The sequence below is a fragment of the Sander vitreus genome, chromosome 5 (genome assembly GCF_031162955.1).
Source record: "Sander vitreus isolate 19-12246 chromosome 5, sanVit1, whole genome shotgun sequence".
Taxonomy (NCBI): domain Eukaryota; kingdom Metazoa; phylum Chordata; class Actinopteri; order Perciformes; family Percidae; genus Sander; species Sander vitreus.
The window spans coordinates 5,995,200-6,016,378 of NC_135859.1; the positions used below are offsets into that span (position 1 = coordinate 5,995,200).

The window sequence follows — 21,179 nt, forward strand, 5'->3', positions numbered from 1 at the left end:
GGTGGGGAAGAGTATCTGATGCCGCCATGTAGAGGAAAACCCAAGGTTGTACTTTCATGATTCTTGCCATTTTTGGGTTGTACCCACATGGTTGAATGCACTTATTGTAAGCCTCAGCTAAATAAATGTAATATAATGTAATTGAGGTATTGCTCTGCAAGGAAGGGAGGTATTGCAGCTGGTGGGCCTGCTGCCACCACCACCATCAGCAGAAAGTAGTTGGATGAGTGGATGATTTATATTTTTATTATAACATTTGTAGCCCTGCAAATCATTTTAGCAGAATTGTTGATAGTTACTTGAAAATGCTGCTCGGACATAGCAATTACTGAAATTAAACGCGTACAAAAATACATTGTCTACAGATATTTACATATCAGTATTTTGCATCTAAACATTCAAACTACACTAAGTATATTATAGGAATATCACAGGGCTTGGTTAGTGTGTGTGTGTGTGTTAACCTGGCTCTCCTTTCCCTCCTGCAGAATGGGCTCCCGTTCCCCTCCCAATACCTCCCAGCCTCCAGCTTTCTTCAGCAAGTTGACCGAGAGCACCTCAGCTATCGTGAAGTCAAAGAAACAGGAGATGATCAAGAAGATGACTGTGGTGGGAAATGAGGTTGATTTCAGTAAGTCTGACCTCAGCACAAGTTCTGTCCTGCTGGCAGTTTGTGATGTCCCTCCCCTCTCGCTACCTATCTCCACTGTCGGGGCGTAGCACCGCCCAGGGCTGTTGTGATTGATGTGAAGAAAAATTACAGACAAGCCAGAGCCTTTTTTCTCCCCCCTATCCCAGAATAGATAGGCGATGTAGCCAGATCATACTCCACCGCTGACGCAGCACTTAGAAGATAGGTCAGGCAATGTGAGACTACGGCAGTATTAACAGGCAACAGGAAGTAGGGCCACATGTTTCAGTCGAGATCTCAGCAGATCGACGTGGTGTTCTAGCATCTGTTGTAATTCTTTGATTTGGCCCATCGTAAGCATTGCCTGTATGAATGTTTTATTATCTTTCAGTGTTGAAGAATATTTCTCATCGCTGGGATGTTTTTATGAGATTAATGCTAGATGCTGGCTGACAGGTGGTCTACATGACATGTTCAGTACATCATGCCTCAGTAGCATATAGTTTACATTTAGTATATAAGTAACTCGATGTCTCTTTCTATTGTTTTTAGTTTGACTTCTTTACTGTATCAACATGTTCTACAAGTGTCTGCCTTAAATCTGAAGCTAGAAAGCTATGTCCTGACTCTTGTCTTGCTTATTAGGAAGTTTGGCTGGCTGTCTACTTTTGGTTAGAAAACGCCATTAGGAGGACAGTACAGCACCTGCAGGAGTGCACAATTAAGAATAGTTTTCCGAAGAAAACCTTATGTGTGATTTTAAAAAGAGAGAATGGACTTTTAAAAAGAAACCCTGTTCCCACTTTCAGATGCTGGTCAGCCAGGAACCGAGATCTTCAATATGCCGGCGTCTACAAATGCAGGTAATGTCTTTAAACCTCATCAATTATTAAATTGATTTACAATGAGAAGATTGCCTTTCATAGTGGATGTACTGTATGTTGAGGCTCAACGCATGCATACTGCCTACTGTGGTAATGGAGCAGCATTGTGATAGTGGCTTCATGGAAGGATTGTTAAGCCTGAATCATTTTCAATAATTAGATTCAAGTATAATGCTGTCCAAAGCCCCAGCATAACAAGTTGGACTATACATGTTGAATTGTTGCAGAGCATTACATACTGGAATGAACAGTGTTTTGTACTACACAAGTACTTTGGAATCCGCAAAATTGCAGGGTTTTGAAATACCAAGGCAAGGTAGCAGTTTTCCATATCCTAAACATGGGTTTCTCTTAGCTACTAACCTTTTTTGTTCTCTACCTGACTGCGTGTGCTCACACTAGAGCTGTTGTAAAAGGTCGTAAGGTGGTGTGAAAGGTGGCATTGACACAGGAAATTACCTTGACCTTTGTTCCCAGATGACACAGGCACGCAAAATTACTAGGGCACTTATGACATAGGATGCTTGCAAGAACTGGAAGAGGCCTTAATAGAAATGCATCTCCTACCAAACCCCATCCTCTGGGCAGCCTTCAGGCACAGTATGTGGTGCACATGGATAGACTTAATATGAATGCAGCACAAGGCTTCCTACTCTTCTGACAATACTGAATCCTTTGGTTTTGTCATCATTTGTGTTGTTTCTACTCTTTTTGCCTTGGTTTTGTCTCTTCATTGCTTATGTTCCTTCTGATACAATTCAATGCTGTTTCTGTGACTATCATTACTTTATTTGTATTCCCCCTCTTTTTACTTGTTGTATCATTAGCTTCATGCCATTTCTTCCAGCTTCCGATTGCACTCTCTGTACTTGCGCTCCATTTCTCCTTCTAACTTGTTTAACACGCCTTCCTCTCACAGTACCTATGAATGTCCGCTGCCACCCAGCTCCAGAGACACCTGGTAACTCAATAGGCCTGGAGGCCATTATAAGAAAGGCCTTAATGGGCAAATACGATGATCAGTCGGAGGAACGCTCTCCATCCAACGCTGCTAACCAGATGGGCTCCGGTGTGTCCGTTGGTATGCCTGTAGCCGACGGACGTGTTGAAGACTTTTTCTCACAAGGTGCAACATCCTCAGACACATTTGTATTTTATTCAGTTTTCTTTACTCCAAATCGGTTCTTGCATGTTCTGTTCCCTAAGGTGACATTTAAGGCTGTCAGTTTTACCTTCAAGGCACTGTCTGGGTTTGCATCAAGCTTTTTATCGAATCTTTTAGTTTCCCACAACTAAACTGAGATCATCAGGCACGGACGTCTTGGCTGTTAAGGACTCAAACACAACTGTGCCCTTTTCTCTTCGAGCACCATCATCTGCCTGAGGAAATCTTTTTTTACTTGAATCCGCTATACTCAATGGGCCACATTAGGGCCGCAACCCCCTTACGAGAGCAGCGTAAGTTAGAGCCAGAATGGCAGGAGGCCTTAAGTGAGTAACGTCAGTGCCCGTGTGGTCGCGCAAGGAGAGCTAGCGGTAACGGAGAGTAGAGTGCCGCCTTGAGGAAAAGAGAGAGGAAAAAGAGATAGCAAAGATGATGTAAAGTGAGTTAAAAGTAAACAAGAAAACAACAAGCTAGAGCTTCTCAAGACACCGTGGCTTTATCTATTGTCAATACTGCCGGTAAAGTGAATGGAGTTACCCCCGAAAAAACATCGGCTTAAACCTTACAACATGTTGCAGCCCGTCTAGACAGAGAGCCGAGAGGGCGACTCGGTCACTCGTCAGTCCGCTAACTTGTTGTTCTCTCTACCAATATAAGCCGCTCTGTTTTAGGCTACGAAACGTGCATGCAGGCTGAAATTCAACGTGCTGTTTTATCAGGATTTATGAAGCTATAAACAGAAGGAAACTCCGTTAGCTGCTAGACTAATGTGCAATGGTAAACATGGCAGCTGTAACGTTAAGTGTCTACCTCAGCTGAGAACGGAGAAATGTCTTTGCCTTTCCTACCGTAATACACGGTATGGAACATTGTGCTCCCCAACTCGCGAAAAGTCGGATATGCTCCATCTTTTGATGATAAGTTTTGTTTAGAAAACCTTGAATCCATGTAAGACGCAATGTCATCAGACACAATCTATGTCATTAGACACAATGAATCCATGTCATTAGACACAACGTGCAGGCCGATGTTTTTTTTTTTTTGCGGTGATGACGGTGACGAGCTTAGACCCGCGGTAGGCGTCACGTGACCGCGGTAATGCGGTAACCGTCCCAGCCCTAGGCCTCGTTCACTAATATCTTCCTAAGTTTTCTCTTAAATATGTCCTCAAGAAAGTCCATAAGAAAGGTCTACGTCTGATTCATGACGTGTTCTCAAACAGCAGAATTGTTCGCAGGTGTGTTCTTAGAATGATGAATCCCAATGTCTTCGTAATTTGAACGCTCGTGCCCGTTGCTCCTATTTAGCGCAGGTAAACGCCCCGTTAATTCCCACAAAAGGGCTTGAGATGGCAGGGCCGTGTGCACACTCAGAGAAATGTCGAAAAAGACGCGGCAAAGACGGTGGATGCCTCGACTCCAAAAGAAAGACAAACTTTAGTAATTCTGAAGTGGAGGCACTGCTGCAAGAAGTTGGCGAAAAACGAGACATCATATTTAGTAGCGTCAGCAGAGCATACTAAGCAGCGAATAAAACCGATGCATGGAATGCAATTACCATAGACCGTTAACAGTCAATGGCATTTACTACATGCAGTGAACGCTGTATCCGGAGAACCGATGAAGTAATAGGCCGATCACAATTCATACACAATGCAATTCAAAGTGCTTTACGAATGAGCAGAAGTGTAAGTGTAGTGTGTATTCATTAAAACAAACAAACGAACACATAATTATGTGTAAAATAATGAAAATAATTAGTTACAAAATTATAAAGAAATATTAATATTTTAAATTAGAACGGATGAAACGGTATAACTTCTTATTTTGAGTGTGCGTAGATTCTGTTCTTACCTAAGAACAAATCCCAAATAAGAAAACGTGAAAACTGAGCAAGTGGGGTTTAAGAACGATTGGTGAATGAGGCCCATTGAGTCTCATTACCAGTACATTCAAATTCAAAATGTAGGTCATTTATGAAGCCTTTTGTAAAATGTATTGTCGAACAATAATTTATTAGGGTAGTTCAAGAGTACGGAGAAGGATTAGGGCCACATGTGAAAAAAATGTATTGAGTTCTGAGTTTAAAGTCAGAATTCTGAGGAAAAAAAGAGAAATACTGAAGGATTGAAAAATCCATTTTTGTTATGCGTTTTCATTTACCCTATGCACATAAAATACTAAATAATACTAATATACTCTTCAGCCAAACTGTTGCAGTTGCAGACAGGGTAGAAATGTTTAGTTTGACTAGGTTTAAGGCTCTGCCTCCTCTGTTTGCAGGTGGGGGAAAGTCCTCAAAGGGCAGCGGGCGTTCTAATGGGCGCAAGGCCAAATCTCCAGGACCAGGCCTGTCAGGGGGGGAGAGACCATCCTCTGTGTCCTCAGTCCACTCTGAGGGAGACTGCAACAGACGAACTCCTCTTACCAACCGCGTCTGGGAGGATCGGCCTTCATCCACAGGTATAAAACCCCCATGTTGGATTGATTTTCTGTTATCGTTTAGTGGTTGGTTGAAAAACTCATAACAATTCGGTCACTCTGCTTTCTGTAGGTTCAACTCCGACTCCCTTCCCGTGTAACCCGTTGATAATGCGTTTCCCTAGCGGGACGGTGTCCGCTCCCTCACCCTCCTCCGGCCAGCCGGGGGGTCAGGGCACTGGGCCGGCGCCTGGACAGGGCCGGTCCTGGGAGGAGGAGCCCAAGCCTCTGCTCATGTCTCAGTACGAGACCCTGTCTGACAGCGAGTGACTCGGAAATCTATCGCACCACCAGACCTGCTAACCGTTGCAACTCTGTGCTGCTGCAGCCACCCACGCATACACACACACACACACACACACACACACACACACACACACCTGCAAACCTACCCCACACCATTCCGCTCTGCATTTCCTCCATCAGTCGTCAATGCAAGGATCGTGTTCTTCTCCTTTCACACACCTGAGAAGCCAAGCAGCGACGAGCTGAGACACTGCTGCTCAGTGTGTGTGTGTGTGTGTGTGTGTGTGTGTGTGTGTGTGTGTGTGTGTGTGTGTTTGCACTTAACGTGTTATGCATTCACTCCAGGACTACTCTAAAGGACAAATCACTTTTTCGTTTTTTACTTTACTACTTTTCCCTCACTGGCCTTATCAATATAGAAACATTGACCTGCACCTTTTGGGTGCACCGCTCTAATGTGCTGATACTTGTGTGGAAGGGACTCGGAGGTGGTGGTGATGGTGGTGTTGGTCTGGTCAGGGGCCTGACGACGGCTGCTCTAGTGACAGATTTCGACCGCAGATCTGACCTGAGAGCGCGGCGGCCCACACAGCGAGGACCCTCTCACGTTTATTCATGGTGAACTCCAGGTGCAGACGGCCTGTGCACTGCTACCACTACAAGAAGACGTGCGAGGCGACGGGAGGAGAATCAATGTTTAGTTTTTCTTGTTTTGGTTCTTTCTTTTGCTCCTTTTTTAAATTCAGTCAGTCCAGTCCTGTGTTTGGAACGTGAGCTGAGACCTTTAGTACATTTTGATGGTGAACTTTTGATGGTGTCATTTGTTGTCTATTATCTGCAATGATGTATCTTTTTGGGGGAAGGTGGGGGGGGGGCAGAGATCGTTATGCGGGGAGGGTCATATCATTGGTTTACAGGGTAAACATGCTGTTCATTGCTGATGTCATATATTCGGGGGTGGTATGGGTCCTGAGGAACGGCGAAGGCCTGTTGACTTCAGGGGGAGAGATGATTTGCCAGATGGATGGCACTGAAACAAGTGACACTTTCTCACTGTTTTTATATTAATCATGTCCGTGTTTGTTGAAACAGTTTTTGGATATTAAGCACTTAGTTGTCAGTCTGTTCACAATGGCGTTTTTAAGAATCTGTGTTTCCTGGGGCAGGTGAAAAATGGACTCAAGAACAGCATAGAAATCCCACTGTGGAGGTATCCTTTCACACCTATCTGTTTATTCTGGTCTTGCCACCGATATTCTTTATCGCTCCAACACTCAAAGCGACAATCACATTTTAGTGAACCAGTACTAAGCCGCTTCGAGCAGGTGCAGACCAACCTTAAAGCTGCTTGAAGGCAAACTCCTCAGCATCACTTGGAGTTTGCTCGCATTAAAGAGGTGACAAAAAAAGAAGAAGCCATCTTTCTATGACCCTTGGTCCATGGCGGTGTCAGCTTCAGCTGGCCTGCTAGAATCCCGTCTAGGAGCTGTTGTGACGGTCTGACCTCTGACCTTTTACTGCCTAGAGGAGGATCTGAGACCCAACTCCTTATCCAGGCAGATTTTGTACAGTTATGAGATATTCCTAGTGTTAAGTGCCATTTATTTTACATAAACAGTACAGTACTGAAGTTACCAAGTGACGCACAATTTTTTCTTTTAGCCCCCCATGTCAGGGTTTATACTGTCCACGCAGGGAAATTTGAAAACAAGACAGCACATTAAACGTCCTTTTTTTTTTTTTTCTTTTCTTTTTTTTTAAAAAGCAATTTTTCTGTGAATTTTTTCTTTGCTTCCAAATCCATCACAGCCTCCGCTTTGAACGGTTTCACTCATTAAATGTATCTTCAAAACAAGACAACGCTGTATTACAGGACAGCTTACCTGGGCCTGCATCAAATGTTTTTCTCCATGAGACCTAGGACATACTTCAAGTGTTCTTCATCGCACCCCCTGTACTTGTACCGGTCAGAGGAAGTCGAGTGGAAGGCATTCAAAAGCATTCTGGTAGTTTATGTAACATCAGTTGACATGTACTCACACTTTACGGCAGTATTTTAAAGGTCACCCTCTGTGTAAATGATGTGAAATGTTTCCGGCTTGTGGCTTTGTGCAACCAGTTACGAATTCTGTCCCCAGACTGAACACTTTGAAGCGATGGCATTGTGAGCTTGTTTAGTGGTTTGCTTACCTCTCTATCTCTAGTTCATTTTGTCACAGTGGATTTTCACAAACATGACTGTTATAGGACTACCTCCTCTCCCTCCTTCATCCTACCTGTCAACGGTGAAGCATCCAGCATGCCGCACCTGCAGAAAGCTTAGCCATGTTTTAGGTGATTTTTTTATTTTATTTTTTTTTATTTTTTTTTTTATTTTATCAAGACTGATGGAGGGTTTGTAATTTCATCAGACATGGCAAAAATACAGCCAGGCTTTGTACATTGGTCTCTTTGCGTGTATATCATTTATCCACTGATGAAATTTAAGAATGTGACCGTAAACAGACTAAGCCATATCCAGCTGTTCTCTCAACCGATGACGGACTAAAATGTTGTTTTTAAAAGTATACTGAACTTTTTAACATGCATCCATTTGTTTTTTGTTCTTACAGTTTGCTTGATTTCAATCATGTCACAATTCTAAAATAATCATTTGAAACGTCAAAAGACAAAAGTTGATTGCTGATGTGTTCCCTGGACTCTCAAAACGGGGGGTGGGGGTATTGACAAACAGTACATTGTTCAACCATTTTGTGCATAATGATTTTTTTTTATTATTATTATAACCCACTGTATAATAGCAAGGATTGTATATAAAACTGAAGAGATGTAAATATTTATGTGGCTTGCTTCAAGGTTGGTATTACAAAAAAAATAAAAAATATTCACATGGTTAAATTCTACATGCCCACCAGCAAGCTTTGTGGATAGCAGTGTAAAAATGGAAAACAAAAAAGACACTGCCTTAATGTTTAAATAAAAAGCTTATTGCCATTCATGGTCTCAGCGTCATGTTATTTATTGCTGTGTGTTTGTATTGGATTTCTGCATTCTCCCACTTTATTTTATTCAGTTTGCCCTGCTGCAGCACCAGAGGCTGCACTTTCAGGACCGCATACTCAGGATTCTAATTCTATGACCCTAACTAGAGCTAGTCTTGCAAAGAAAGCGAGTGGGATTCATTTTCCACTAAAAATGGAAGAAGAGCTCGTCAAGCCAAGTGTGAGTAACATTACTGATTATAAATAACGTTCTTTTTATTTGTTTAATGCTAACTGTGAAAACAGTTGGTGTTTTGAGTTGGACAGTAAAGTAATGTTAGCTGTCTAGCTGAAGTTAACTAGCTAACATTACAATCATAGCTTATGATAGCTTGCAACTATTAGCCTAAAGTATTTTAATGAAACGTAATGTTTTAGCTATCTTTGGTGAGGCCAACTAGGTGTATTATATTAGCTACTCGGGGGGTGGAAAGGGGACCGAGTACCAAAAAGATGCTAGAATGAATAGCTGTGGATGTGGGAAGGGGGCCATAGAGAATGCCTTTCTCCAGGGCCCAGAATGTTGTGCTACGCCCCTGTAGCTACTTGTTACTTGTTAGTTTATGACTATAATAATTAATTATAGCCAGCACAAAAGCCTGTCTTTATGGTTGGTCTTCAATGTAAGTGAAATGTTTAATGTTCATTGTTATACCTGGGACACTTTATCATCACAGATATTTCAGTTTGTTTTTTTTTACACAATGCTATGAAATCTTTATCAACTATTTACTTATACTAGGTAATACCTTAATTAAGAAGTAGTAATGAATGCATATTTTTTTAAGTTTTACCAATATTTTCATATATAGCGATTATGTTGTCCACTTACTATTTCAGTGAAGTGGAGGAATTCTGCAGATAATTGGAAAAACAAATGAGAAAAGGTCGACCACTCAATTAAAAGGTAGTGCTGTTACCTCCTTCATAATGTGGGTTTCAAAATTGAAGGGTCAGGAAAAGTCAAAATCTCTCTCTCTCTCGCAGGAATCATTACTTAATGATTAATTATTATATTATTAATTATGTGAAGAACAGAAACGACGGACAAGAAATAATTAAAACTGTCATTCTGTTTGTATTTCATGTGGAAATGACAAAATAAAAAAACTTTTTGACCTATTTACTTGCTTTTGTTTTTCTTTGTTGGGTGGGTTGAGAAATGTGTTTTAATATATTGTTTTCAATTTAAATACATTTAAAAAGTACCTGTTTATTTGACCTGTTAATATGCATAAATTTCCCAACATGCAACTCTTGTATTGCAAGACAGAAAGTAGTATCTATTTATTTTTTAAAACGTAATATTTGGTCAGAAAGTAGCTTTTTGGTGGAATGAACCTTTTAAACCTTGAAAAACTAGGGTACTAGAAATGCGGTCCTGAAAACGCAGCCTCCGGTACAGCAAGAACATAGTATTGTGCATGGACATTTGACAGGCCCAAAGTAAAGAAGCTCAAGCACCACTAGGGGGCAGTATTAGCATACTGAGAGAGAATGCTTCGCCTGTGATCGTCTACTCATATGAAGGGCAAACTGCATGTCTGTTATGATCCCCTCCTTACATAACTCTACAAAGTGACCATGTTATGAAATTAAGACTGTAGTTCGCCTTCCTTTCTTAATTTACAACATACATTTCTAATATATGGAAGTATACATGACAGTATTTTATTCTGTTGCCTCCAAAAGTGTCTTTGTTTGCTGTCTATGGACAGGAGAGAGCAGTGCTGAATAGGAACAACTGTTTCCTGACATAAATTTGCTGGCCGGGTCTGGATTTAGTCACAGGAACCGAATCAACGTGTGTGTGTGTGTGTGTGTGTGTGTGTGACCCGTCCCTTTCTGTGTCTGGAGAACTAACTCTTTCTTTCAGACCTGCAACGTGAAGCCTGTGCTAAGCAGGCAAATACTGTACATTGTCCTCTGACCAAAATGAAGCAACAAATGTACACAACAGAAAGGTTTGGAAATTGCTTTTTTTTTTATTCACTTAGGATATACATCTTTTTAAATTATTTTCTTTAATCAGAACAAGAACGATGATTGACGTACAAAAATATAAAGAGAATTATGAAGTGCCTCGATGCCACATATACAAGAGGAAACTATTTTACAGTAACAAAATCAAGTGTAAGGAAACAAAAGTTTCTCACGTAAAACCACCAACATATTAAACTTGACACCGACCAACTTTCTCAGACCATCTACACATACCAAAAACTCTCATCTTTTCAAGAACTTTATTGTTGAGTATAAAAAGCCATCTTCAGAACAATTTCCTCATCTATAATGTTTCTTTTGTAAAGGACAGGGTTTTGACTTTTCTCCTCTTGTCGTGCTCTTTGTATTGTTACTTACTGTTCCCTCATTTAAACCAAGTACCCATGATGCACCACCTCAGCTTCGTGCACTCCCCTACCCTTAACTAAGGGTAACTATAAAAAGAATATAGAGACCGCAAGTTCAAAACAGAAACTGAAAGTCGGCTAAACGCATTTGTAATGAAGTAAAACTGATACCTATGAAAATTTGAGGTAAAGTCTGAATTTCAATATTTGCCATGTTCAATAATCTAAATATATATATATATATATATATATATATATATATATATATATAGACACAAAAAGAAGTCATAAAAACACTCAATAAAAATCTATTTTACATCTTCAAAAGGGAAATGATGTGTTTTCACTGCTCCGCTTTTTACATGCTGGTAATTACAGAGGGGTTTGATGCTTTTAAGCTACCTTGGATCGGAAACTGCCCAATATGACAATGTTTTGATATCTGAAAACAACATAAAACACTGTTGCACCAGCTATTTGTAAGTTCAAGCCTAGTTGTTACTTGGTGAAGATTTTCACGTAACTAAATTAAAAGGGGTTGCATCACACAAAGTTGTTCTTATAAAGAGATTGGTTGTTATTTCTCCCAGTAACTGCCAGGTGTAACTGAACGTTGTACATAACGTTGGCTAACGGAACCAACTAACAAAGCTAACGTTAGCTTGCAAATATATGATACGTTCAGAATGAAGAGTAAAAGCGGTAAAATGTAATATGGTTGAAACATCTCACCTGACACATGGGAACATTTTTAATCTAATTTCGCAAGTAACAACATGACTAAAATTACTTAACCAGATGTCAGACTAATACCGTTAGCTAGGTTAGCATAATCGGATATTGCATGAATACTAACATTGAAAAACACTTATTTTAACATAAACAAATAAAACAAAGTATTGCCTACATTTACAAAAGATTACTAGTTTAGTTTAATATATCGTTTTCCCACGTAAAACTATAATTTTGTGACACTACAGGGACTTGATGTTTACATTGTTGATTTTCTTTAGCTTGGACCGAGCTGCAGATGCTTCCTAGAAAGTCGTTACTAAGACATTCATTAACTTTTAACAAGTTACTTCATGCACAAACTTATAGATGGATTTACGAATAGCTGGTGCCACCTAATCCAGAACAGTGTTAGCCTTTTTTTGAAAGGCTGTTGAAAAGTTGATTCCTTGTATCAGTAAACTATTCAGAAAATTGCAGTTGGAAATACCTCATGTATTTGTTGTTTGACTCTCATGGAAAAGTAGACAAGTGAATGCCACAGCATCAGTACACTATGTTCATTGCAGGGGTTGTGATGGAGAAGTGTTTCTCTGTCAAACACTTTCCCCTGATTGTCTAATTTCTTAGCACAAGTTCCACCATTTGACACCAAAGCAGGTTCAAAACAAAGTAAAAAAAAATAAAATAAAATTAAATCATACAATAATTGCCACCCGTCTTAAAGGCCTTGAAAATATGCAGTTTGTTCTCAATCATCTTGTAACTGTAAGATGATGATGACTGACTGGCATGGATGTATTATAAGAACTGCATCCAGCGTTCGAGGCAGCACCCAGTTCATTCCTATGACAGTTGCTCAGTGGTGCATGAAGCCATCATTCAACCAAAACTGCGTATAATATTACCCGGATGATCGCCACTGCTTCCGCACTGTGCAGCCCATAGAGAAGGTACACTTGAGACTTCCGCTGGCCAAGCCGGCTACTTCTGGTTTGGCCCTCCGCTAACTTGAATGGGGGTTAAAGTATTTAATCGTGTGGCTATCTAGACTTTCCAAATGTTATCGGACTGAATGGATCAAATTCTGATAGAGAAACAAATCATTATACAGGGGTTGTGGCGCTTACAAAAAAATATCCATTTACAGACCTCTTTTGCCATGTAAGTCTATGGGAACTGGACGTAACTTGGATACTCTGTCCAGCGCAATGCACCAAGGCAAACGAAACTCAGATCAAACTGTCAAAGTAGGCGATGCTGATGAATTATGAATTAAGATTTTGTTACTGTGACCTGGCCGCTGTTTTTTTCCTGCTTCAAAACGGACCAAGCACCACCCCAACTTGCTTGTTTCGTTGCTCTGATTGATTGTAGGTCAATTCAGTTGCGTGCAGAGGCATTTTGGTCTGCATCGTTGATAACAGCTCAATACATCCATGATAATGCCTCCTTGAAACTCTAAAATGAACTGAGAGGTTCCAGACTGCCAGAATAGATTAACTGAACTTTTAAGTGTTCAACTCTTAATAAATAATAATTAAGTTTTTGTTAAACTTCATTGATGCCAAACAAGCTAACAAGAACCTGTTAGGAAACCTGTAAACACCCTTAACTCCTATATTATCTTAACCAAAGTATTCAAATTAAGTTCAACAGACATTAGGTTTAACAGGTGTTTAACTGCAGTGATCCAACACGGCTGAATATTTATTATCTCCCTTTTTCAAATATTCTCTGTCTGTTTTTGTTGTGCTGTGAGCTGTAATTCTACAGACACCTGGCAATGTTGGCAGTTGAGTTTAATTAAATGCTTGATCAAACTACACAAGCTGCTGTTTGAATGTGTGTTAATTAAAACTGTACAACAAAACCAAGTGTTATGTCTGTGTGTGGAGTTATTACAAAGAGATAAACTGTTCAAACTATCTTTGGTCCAATTTTTCATGCAGTTCTGAAATCCCCCCCATCTAGCCAAGTCCACTGGGAAGACTATAATATATAGAAAACAAGTGCAACAGAGCCATATTAGAAAGCTTTGCATTGGTGTGAATGGGTTTGTGCAGGCTCGGCTGAAATCCACCACACGTGTCATCTTGACGTTTCTCTACATACACAGATGTCTACAGTCCGTTACCTTCACTGAGGTTACAATCCAACCTGAAGGAACGCAAAGGCCACCAATTTGTCAGCTCTTGTATTAAATAAGACATTAACCATTGAAGTGCAGCTTTAATCTGCCAGAGGACAGACTCCCTTTTTTAAAGACTGCATCAGTAGAAAGTCTAAAAACACTCAGGGGAAATGTCACTAAAGGGTTCCCAGAGTTTCCTCCATGGCGAGTATAGATGAACAGAGTAGGATTTTTAGGGGCTCCGGGTATTACTTGAAGTATTTCCCTTTCAATGCAGGCCTTCCCAAGTTCCTTGTCCTCCAAAACAAATAGGATGATCACCAGGTAGCCCTCTCCCTGTGTGGTCTGGGCCCTACAGGTCCTCTGTGTAGATGATACAGGGACTAGTATCCTCACTCGATTCCAGCTGCACTGTGGACACAAACCAGCGGCGGGAGCCTGTGGCGTTGTAGTTGAGCGTGGTACGGTAAGTGTTCTTGGCGTGTTTCGGGTAGATAATGGTGGTGCTCTGGTAGCTGATAGGTTTCTGCCGCGGCTCCAGATACACCTGGGACTTATAGCTCTTCCAAGTGCAGTTTCGCACAGCCACCACTGTCTCGCTAAAGGAAGTGGGCGTGGGAACAGGGGCGCAGTAGACCCGGTCCCGGTAGTGCTTGTCGGAGTCGTACTTGACCTGGGAGTTGCACCTGGAAAGGAGAAGTTGACAACTTTTTAGAAACACATCTAAAATTGATCACTAGGTGGCAGTGTTGACAAGAGAATATTGATAAAAATAAGTGAACTGAGCTCCATGTTGCAACCAATACTCTGTCGTTATGTGTCAAAGTTCCCTTACTTGATTTCCTGCTCTGGTTTGGGGTTGACCTCGATGCTTTCTCCGAAGAACACGGGGTGCATGCGAGTCTTTGGGTCTGTGCCGGTGGAGTTCAGCAGCAGGTAGGGCAGCTGTGCAGAGGAAACACAAGAGTCACAATCTCACAAACACCTCCATGAACTACTGAACTGTTTGTAACCAGCCTGCCAACGTGTCCATTCAAGTAAAAACAAACAAAAGCATGGTTGGGGGTTTCGGCAGAGCGAGCAACCCAAAGTTAAAACACTGCAGTCCCCACCCTCTCCAGGAAAACACGCTCCTTGATCCGCCCTTATTGGAACTTGCCTTGCCCGTGGCACGACTATTACTACAACAACAATTAGACAAGAAGCACAGCAGTCAGGGCAGCATTTAAATTCAGATAATAACACTATGTGTGCGTCCAGCCAAATTAAGTGTTGGTGGTAAATCTCATTCTGGCCACAGCCTATGATTGCGTATGGAGTGAATGTGGGCGTACAGATGTTGGGCCTACAGTAGTAACAGAAATGCAAAACTAATATTAATATGAGTTTGTGGAGCAGCTGGGAGCCGGGCTGAGTGCCAGAATGATGCTGTTAGAACATGATAATCTCTTTTTGGTCTGCCAGCCTCCACAGGGAGATCTCATGGGAACAAGTTATCTAACGGAAAGACGGTCTCTAATCACAGACACATTCTGTGCCTTTGTCATATTTCTTCATTCTTATGTAAATTATGATTTTTATGGCTTCAAGTGATCCAGCATGCATGTGTGAGGGTGTCTCTCTTTCTCAGGTCTTAATCTGGCCATTGTCACTACTCCACCTGCTTCACCCTTTAGAACTGTTTCACACAGCTCACCAACATTCACATGCACAGATAGAGAGGTAATTTCTGAGGCATAAATCATTTTTAAAACCAAAATATTAAGTTATAGGCCTGCAACTAATCCTTGTGTTCCCTCAATTTTCTTTCCATTGACTAATGGATTCATCTAATCAAATGTGTTTGCAGTGCACAACACCAGATGGGATACAAATGTACTGTACTCAACTAACTGTAGGAACCAGGTCTGTTTTAGTACTGACCTTTGACTCTGAGTGGAGCCATAAGGGGACAAACAGAGCTGCACCAATCAGAAACACAGATCCTGTCACACACTGTGGAGCAAGGTTGTAATTGACTATTTTCTTTGCATGTGTGTCTCTGGCCAATCTGAATGACCAAATGGCACCCCAACCACAACTCTGACACCTCTCACATTACACAGGAGAGGCTGTCACATGCTGTGGTTTGGCCGCAGTTAAGCACACATGCCACAACAGGGGACGAGCAGGAACAGGCCAAGGACACAGCAGATCGCTGTGTGAAGCTCGTCTTACCTACAGCCTACGATCATCACCACACACACGGTGGAGCTGAACTTGCACACCTGCTAGTTTTGCCACGCCTGCTGGTGGAACTTCATGACCTAAAAAAACGGTATGAGTTTGTGACTGTCTTTACCTCCGCTGCTCCGGCATGGAGAGCATCCCAGGTGTTTCTCTACGGTGTGTTCTGGCAACTTCTGCAAAGCAAACACTGGTGAATGGAGGGTAGGTCACCTCCAGGCAGTGGATCCCCCAATATGCTCGCAAAGCATAAGCCCCCCCCCCCCGGAAGCATTTCTGCCCAGGAAAAATAGTCTGCAGCTGAGCAACCCACACAATGTACAATGCACAATGCAGAGCTGCTAAGGGAAACGACAACTCAAACACACTTTTCCAACTGCTGGCTGTTTGGTGGAGTGAACTGACTTTACTTCCTGTGTTTTCAAGGCCATTAATGTAAGAGCATCAGTATCGCACAGTAAGGCAGATTTAGAAAAAGTCATCAGAGTCTGTCTCCTGTCTGTCTTCCTGTCTAGTCCTTGAACAGGACACAACCTTATACGGCTCTGAAACGCCCAAGATTACAAGACCACACTCATATTGTTCATGCATCTAGTCCATCTTGTTAACTTTCATATGGTAAGACATGCAAGTATTTATTATCCCACATCTGCATAAATTTGACCCAGGTTCGAAAACAGAGGGTTACTTCACGTTTAATTTAGAAGTGAGAGGTCATCAAACTCTTATGCAATGACCTGCAGCCGCTCTAACAAGCCCCTGCACCCCCCCCCCCAAAATAGAACTTTAGGATTGTTCTTAGGTGGCATAGAAAAACAACACATAAATAGATTTGGAAAAAGAAAAAGAAAAATCGAGCATGTGTGCCTCCCCTCGTCCTGCTAACAGACATGTAAATTGAAAACTTTTGAGATTTGATCCATACACACAGGCCCACAGACAGAATTAGAAATCTCAAAGCAGGATCCGCTCCTATCAGGACTGATCTTTAAAAGGGAAACCACAAAGCAGAGCAGTCCTACTAATCTCAACCTCCAGAGGATTAGAGGATATCTCTTCTTCTCTGTTTCAGGCTTCAGCAAACCAATGTCACGCAACTCCCAGGATGCAGCACTGCATTTCTGAGGCCTCCTTTAAAAGCCACCCCGACCTGCGCAGACATGTTCTTAAGGCTTTCGAAACTGGGAGTGACCTGGAAATGATTTTCAATCATATCAGCCTTGTCATGTGTGACAAAAATCACTCCTCATTTCAATTATTGTAAATCTTAGTTCCCATGAATATAATCGACTATGTAGTATCATGTCTGTCCTCAGCTGATTAAGTACTCATAATGCCTTAGGGTGCACTGACTGTTTAAATGGTGCAATCAAAGTACAGTTGTTAAGTACATATTGCTGGAAATATTATGTAATTTCACCTTTTAAGTTTAAATTATGATAGATTCCTAATGCCCAAGAGCTATTTGAAGACTTCAGGAACTAATTCAAGAAAATTAAAAAAGACATTAATAAAAGTTAATTTAAACAACTTTTGTTTGGCTTTTCTCGGTCTATTGTTAGACTATTGTGTTTTTCTAAATATTTTCAGTTCTCTCTTTATGGACTTGCTGGTGTCCACGGTGGTTTGATGTGAGCTGAGACTCAGACAGATATCTAATAGTGTTATTATGAACAGAGACTGTTTTTTCAACGACCATTACTGACATCAAACAGCTCCTGTTTCTACTTTGGTTCTACTGCTACCACATCCCCAGACATGGTGAATTGAACATTAATAAATCCAGCAGGACCCTGGCTTCCAGATGCTGATGTACGTTTTTCGCTTTAAGCAATCATTCATTTCTCATTCATTTTGAGACTCAGATTAATCAACTTTACAGTATTCTCTCTGTTTCCTCTAACTTTAACTTCTATTCTATCTCAGCTTTACATTTAGTGACTTTGGTGTCAATGTTCACAGATTTTTTCAAATGTCTAAACTCAAGTTAATATTAAGAAACCAGAGTCACAATTATGAAATACAAATACTGAAGCTTCTATACATAAGACACCTATCTTGTATATACAGTAGGTTCCCAACTTGGGGGCAGGGACAGTCCTCAAGGGGATATAAGAAAAACCATGATGATTACCCAGGAAGGACAGTGAAAACTATTCAAAAGAAACAATCTGAGAATAAAATATCACTCTTTGTTTAAATAGCCCGCCAGTCAAAAACTAGTGCAACATGTGAAGAAGGGCTGTGGACATTGCTTCACTTTAAAGGGTCACAAGCCAAATAGGTTTAGAAATGCCGATCTAATAAACAACCAATTTGCCTTTTTGTTCCGTTAAAGTGGTTCCAACAGAGGACGCAGACCTGCTGCTGGAGGCTTATAGAGCTAAAACTGACTTACTGTATTATGTGTTTCATTAAGATTCTTCAGCCTTCTAATCGATATGGCTGACATGACAGACCCTGAAGAAGAAGAAGCCTAACGCAAACTTTTTCATGACAATTACCTTTATGATTTTTGCCGGCTATCTTGAAGGTTGTGAGACAGAAACCTGATCACACTAGTCATGCTTAAAGTGTACACATCTTCACTCTGATACACGCTACTGAGTGAAGTAACTAAGTGTTATAACGCTTTCTGACATCTTGCTGGGAGCCCCTGGAATCCTGGCAAGGACCCCTGGGAGTCCCTGGACCCCAGTTTGGAAACCCAAGTGGGCCTAATCAACTCACTGACCCTTATGACACCATGTAGTCAGGGGCAGGGCCCAGCTGAAGCACTAAACATTTTTACTAACTTATTAAGGGCCAGTGACATCTTCAGCACAAGTGCAACATCAAGTTTGCAACTAAGGAATTTCTGACAGAGAGAGAGAGAGAGAGAGAGAGAGAGAGAGAGAGAGAGAGAGAGAGAGAGAGAGAGCTTCCAGATGTGTGAGTGTAACTGAAGTGAAATCTGTTTCTGGCCAAACACTAAAATGCTCTCAGATTTTCAGTTTCTCCCACAGCAGCGTCATTATTTAGCCATTAGGTATTTGTATCCTTTAATTCAGTGTGTCAATGAAGTGACTGACTGCACAATAACTCTGGACATAAAACAGAGCCGAGTCGCTGCTTTCAGATTACAAATTTGTTTCAAATCATAAGTAGATCATAAGTAAATCCAGCGATGTGTTTCTTACCAGTTTGCCTTCTCTGCTTTCCTTTTTATAATATCCATGATGACTTTCGACGGGCGTCGTGCAGCTGCCGGAGCGCGACTCGATCAGACCCGGAGAGAGTGAGCAGAAGGGCGGACTGGGACTGGGAGGCAACCCCGAATCCGGACTGTCGAGCAGCCCTTCCCGGTTCTTTCCTTTCAGGCTATCATCCATCGCTTGTAAATGTAGGTGCCCCACCATTTCTGGGACGACTCAAGTCAAAGAAACACCCCAGACGAAGTCGCACTGACAAGTTGCGCGCTCCTGCGTTGAAAAGAAACAATCCTCCTGGGCGAAATTTTTCAAGCAGCGAAGAGGAGAGAAAAATTAGGAGATATTCATTTAGTCATTGCCCATACACTGTGGACAAAGTGATATGAATTCAGCATTTATTTCTACCAGCCTTTAACTTTACTGTACCTGCGCGTCGTGAAGTATCCACCTTTAATCCCGAAATATATTCCAAAGAGTCGTGACAAATCAACCACAAATTTAAAGAAAATCCAAACTTGACACCAAAGTGAAGTATTATTCTTAATAAAAAATAAAAAATAAAAAACTTAACTAAAACGTAGTAAAACTCGCGCAAAAACAAAAAGTCGACCGTGCGTCTGGCACCGATCAGGAGGAGAGCTCCTCTACTCGGCTCTGACTGTGTGTGTGTGACTGAGTGACTGAGTGTGTGAGAGTATGTGTGTGTGCGTTCTCCAGTGGAGAGCTCCTTCTTAATGACCCAGCCAGGCTTTTTTTTGCACCTGGATCCAGTCCAGCCCTCATGATCTGGATAACTTCCATGTACAACCAACAGGGGCGAGCACGTCCTCCTCGCTCTGCTGTAACTGTGTGTTTATGATCTGTTGAAGTGCCCTTGAGCAAGTTACCCAAATCCTAGTCTTGCATTGCCAGACATATATCCACACCTGCTGGAGCTGTTGGTTTGGTTAAGTCAATATTTATAATTAGCACTTAGTTATGAATTAGTTAATAATTGGAAATTAAGCTTTAGTGCGGAACTTATGATATTAATGGACGTCCGTTACATTCAATCCATTGCCAAATGAGTTGCTACAAAGCTAATTAAGACTATCAGCTCCACACAACTCTCTCCGTATCTTTAGCACGCAGCAGAAGCCTTGCTTCATGTGGATGCCATGACAGTTTTGTTTGACAGAATTCCTCATGGGGGAGACAAAAACGATGCACTATAGCTTTAATAAGATACCACTTCTCATAACAGCAAGTTATTACATACTGTAATAATTAGGACTGGGACTCTGTGCTTTTGTCCCGATTTGATTCTTTCATGATACATGGGTGCTGATTCGATTTGTATTGCGATTTTTATTTATTTATTGCGCTTCTAGAAGTATTGCGATTCGATAGTATTGAGTATTGCTTTTTTCTTTTCCTTCTTCAACAAAAACAAAGGTTGACTAATACACTTCTAGAGACAAATATATCATGAGACATTTATAAAAACTTATTGTTCTTTAAAAAGAATGCACATCATGTCAGTCAGTCTGATATTTATTTCATTCGTAAAGAAATACAGATTTTCTGCATTTTTTGCTTTCAGTCTGTTTTGCTGGAAACAAATTAATGTAGTCGCCGTCAGCGGTACCGTATAAACAGAAAATATGTAGGTGAATCATTGGTTTAAAAAAAAAAATCGTCGCAAGAAAATCACGATACTTACGATTTTTGATTCACCCCCCCACCGCAAGTAATAATAGTAATACAACTATTCATAATTAACAGTAATTCATTTTAGTCACTTGGCACAGTTCATAATTAGCGGTTGTTAATTATAATGACTGATTAGTAGTTAGAAGTGATAAAACTATTCATAATTAGCAGTGAATTAGTATTAGAAATGAATTAGTAATTAAGAGTTAATAACATTTCACTTCATCAGAACAATCAGATATTAATTACATATTTGTCACTATTTAGCAGTTAGTTATCACCTTTCCTATGAACTAGTTAATTATTATCAGTCAATATTCCATCCATCACTATTCATAATTTAGTCAAGTTAATTTGATTACTTAATTATCAGTTGGTATTACTGTTCATAATTAGCAGTTAGTTT

The 21,179-nt window shown here is 40.9% G+C and overlaps 2 protein-coding genes across 9 annotated transcripts in view; one reads left to right on the plus strand and one right to left on the minus strand.

Annotated features, from left to right (window-relative positions):
- ncor2 (nuclear receptor corepressor 2) overlaps positions 1–6,294 on the plus strand; it is a 104,989-nt gene extending 98,695 nt beyond the window's left edge. For all 8 annotated transcript variants that reach the window (XM_078250198.1, XM_078250203.1, XM_078250197.1 and 5 more), the window contains 5 exons: positions 489–631; positions 1,441–1,494; positions 2,435–2,641; positions 4,963–5,142; positions 5,234–6,294. In XM_078250198.1, the coding sequence (XP_078106324.1) occupies positions 489–631; positions 1,441–1,494; positions 2,435–2,641; positions 4,963–5,142; positions 5,234–5,430 (781 nt within the window). In that variant the 3' untranslated portion in view covers positions 5,431–6,294. The remainder of the gene's footprint in view (positions 1–488; positions 632–1,440; positions 1,495–2,434; positions 2,642–4,962; positions 5,143–5,233) is intronic.
- Positions 6,295–10,408: 4,114 nt separating this feature from the next.
- On the minus strand, positions 10,409–19,798 carry rflna (refilin A). The gene is made up of 4 exons (XM_078250206.1): positions 19,508–19,798; positions 19,070–19,375; positions 14,500–14,609; positions 10,409–14,350 (listed from the first exon to the last, which is right to left on the minus strand). The coding sequence occupies exons 2-4, from the start codon at positions 19,286–19,288 to the stop codon at positions 14,017–14,019; spliced, it is 663 nt and encodes a 220-aa protein (XP_078106332.1). The 5' UTR covers positions 19,289–19,375; positions 19,508–19,798; the 3' UTR covers positions 10,409–14,016.
- Positions 19,799–21,179: the final 1,381 nt, after the last annotated feature.

Excerpts from the sequence above, each read along its gene's own strand:
- rflna (XM_078250206.1), bottom strand. The coding sequence starts at position 19,288 with ATGGTGGGGCACCTACATTTACAAGCGATGGATGATAGCCTGAAAGGA. Across the intron at positions 14,610-19,069 it reads AAAGCAGAGAAGGCAAACTG|CTGCCCTACCTGCTGCTGAA; the intron begins GTAAGAAACACA and ends TCCTCTGCACAG. Across the intron at positions 14,351-14,499 it reads AAACCAGAGCAGGAAATCAA|GTGCAACTCCCAGGTCAAGT; the intron begins GTAAGGGAACTT and ends TCTCCTTTCCAG.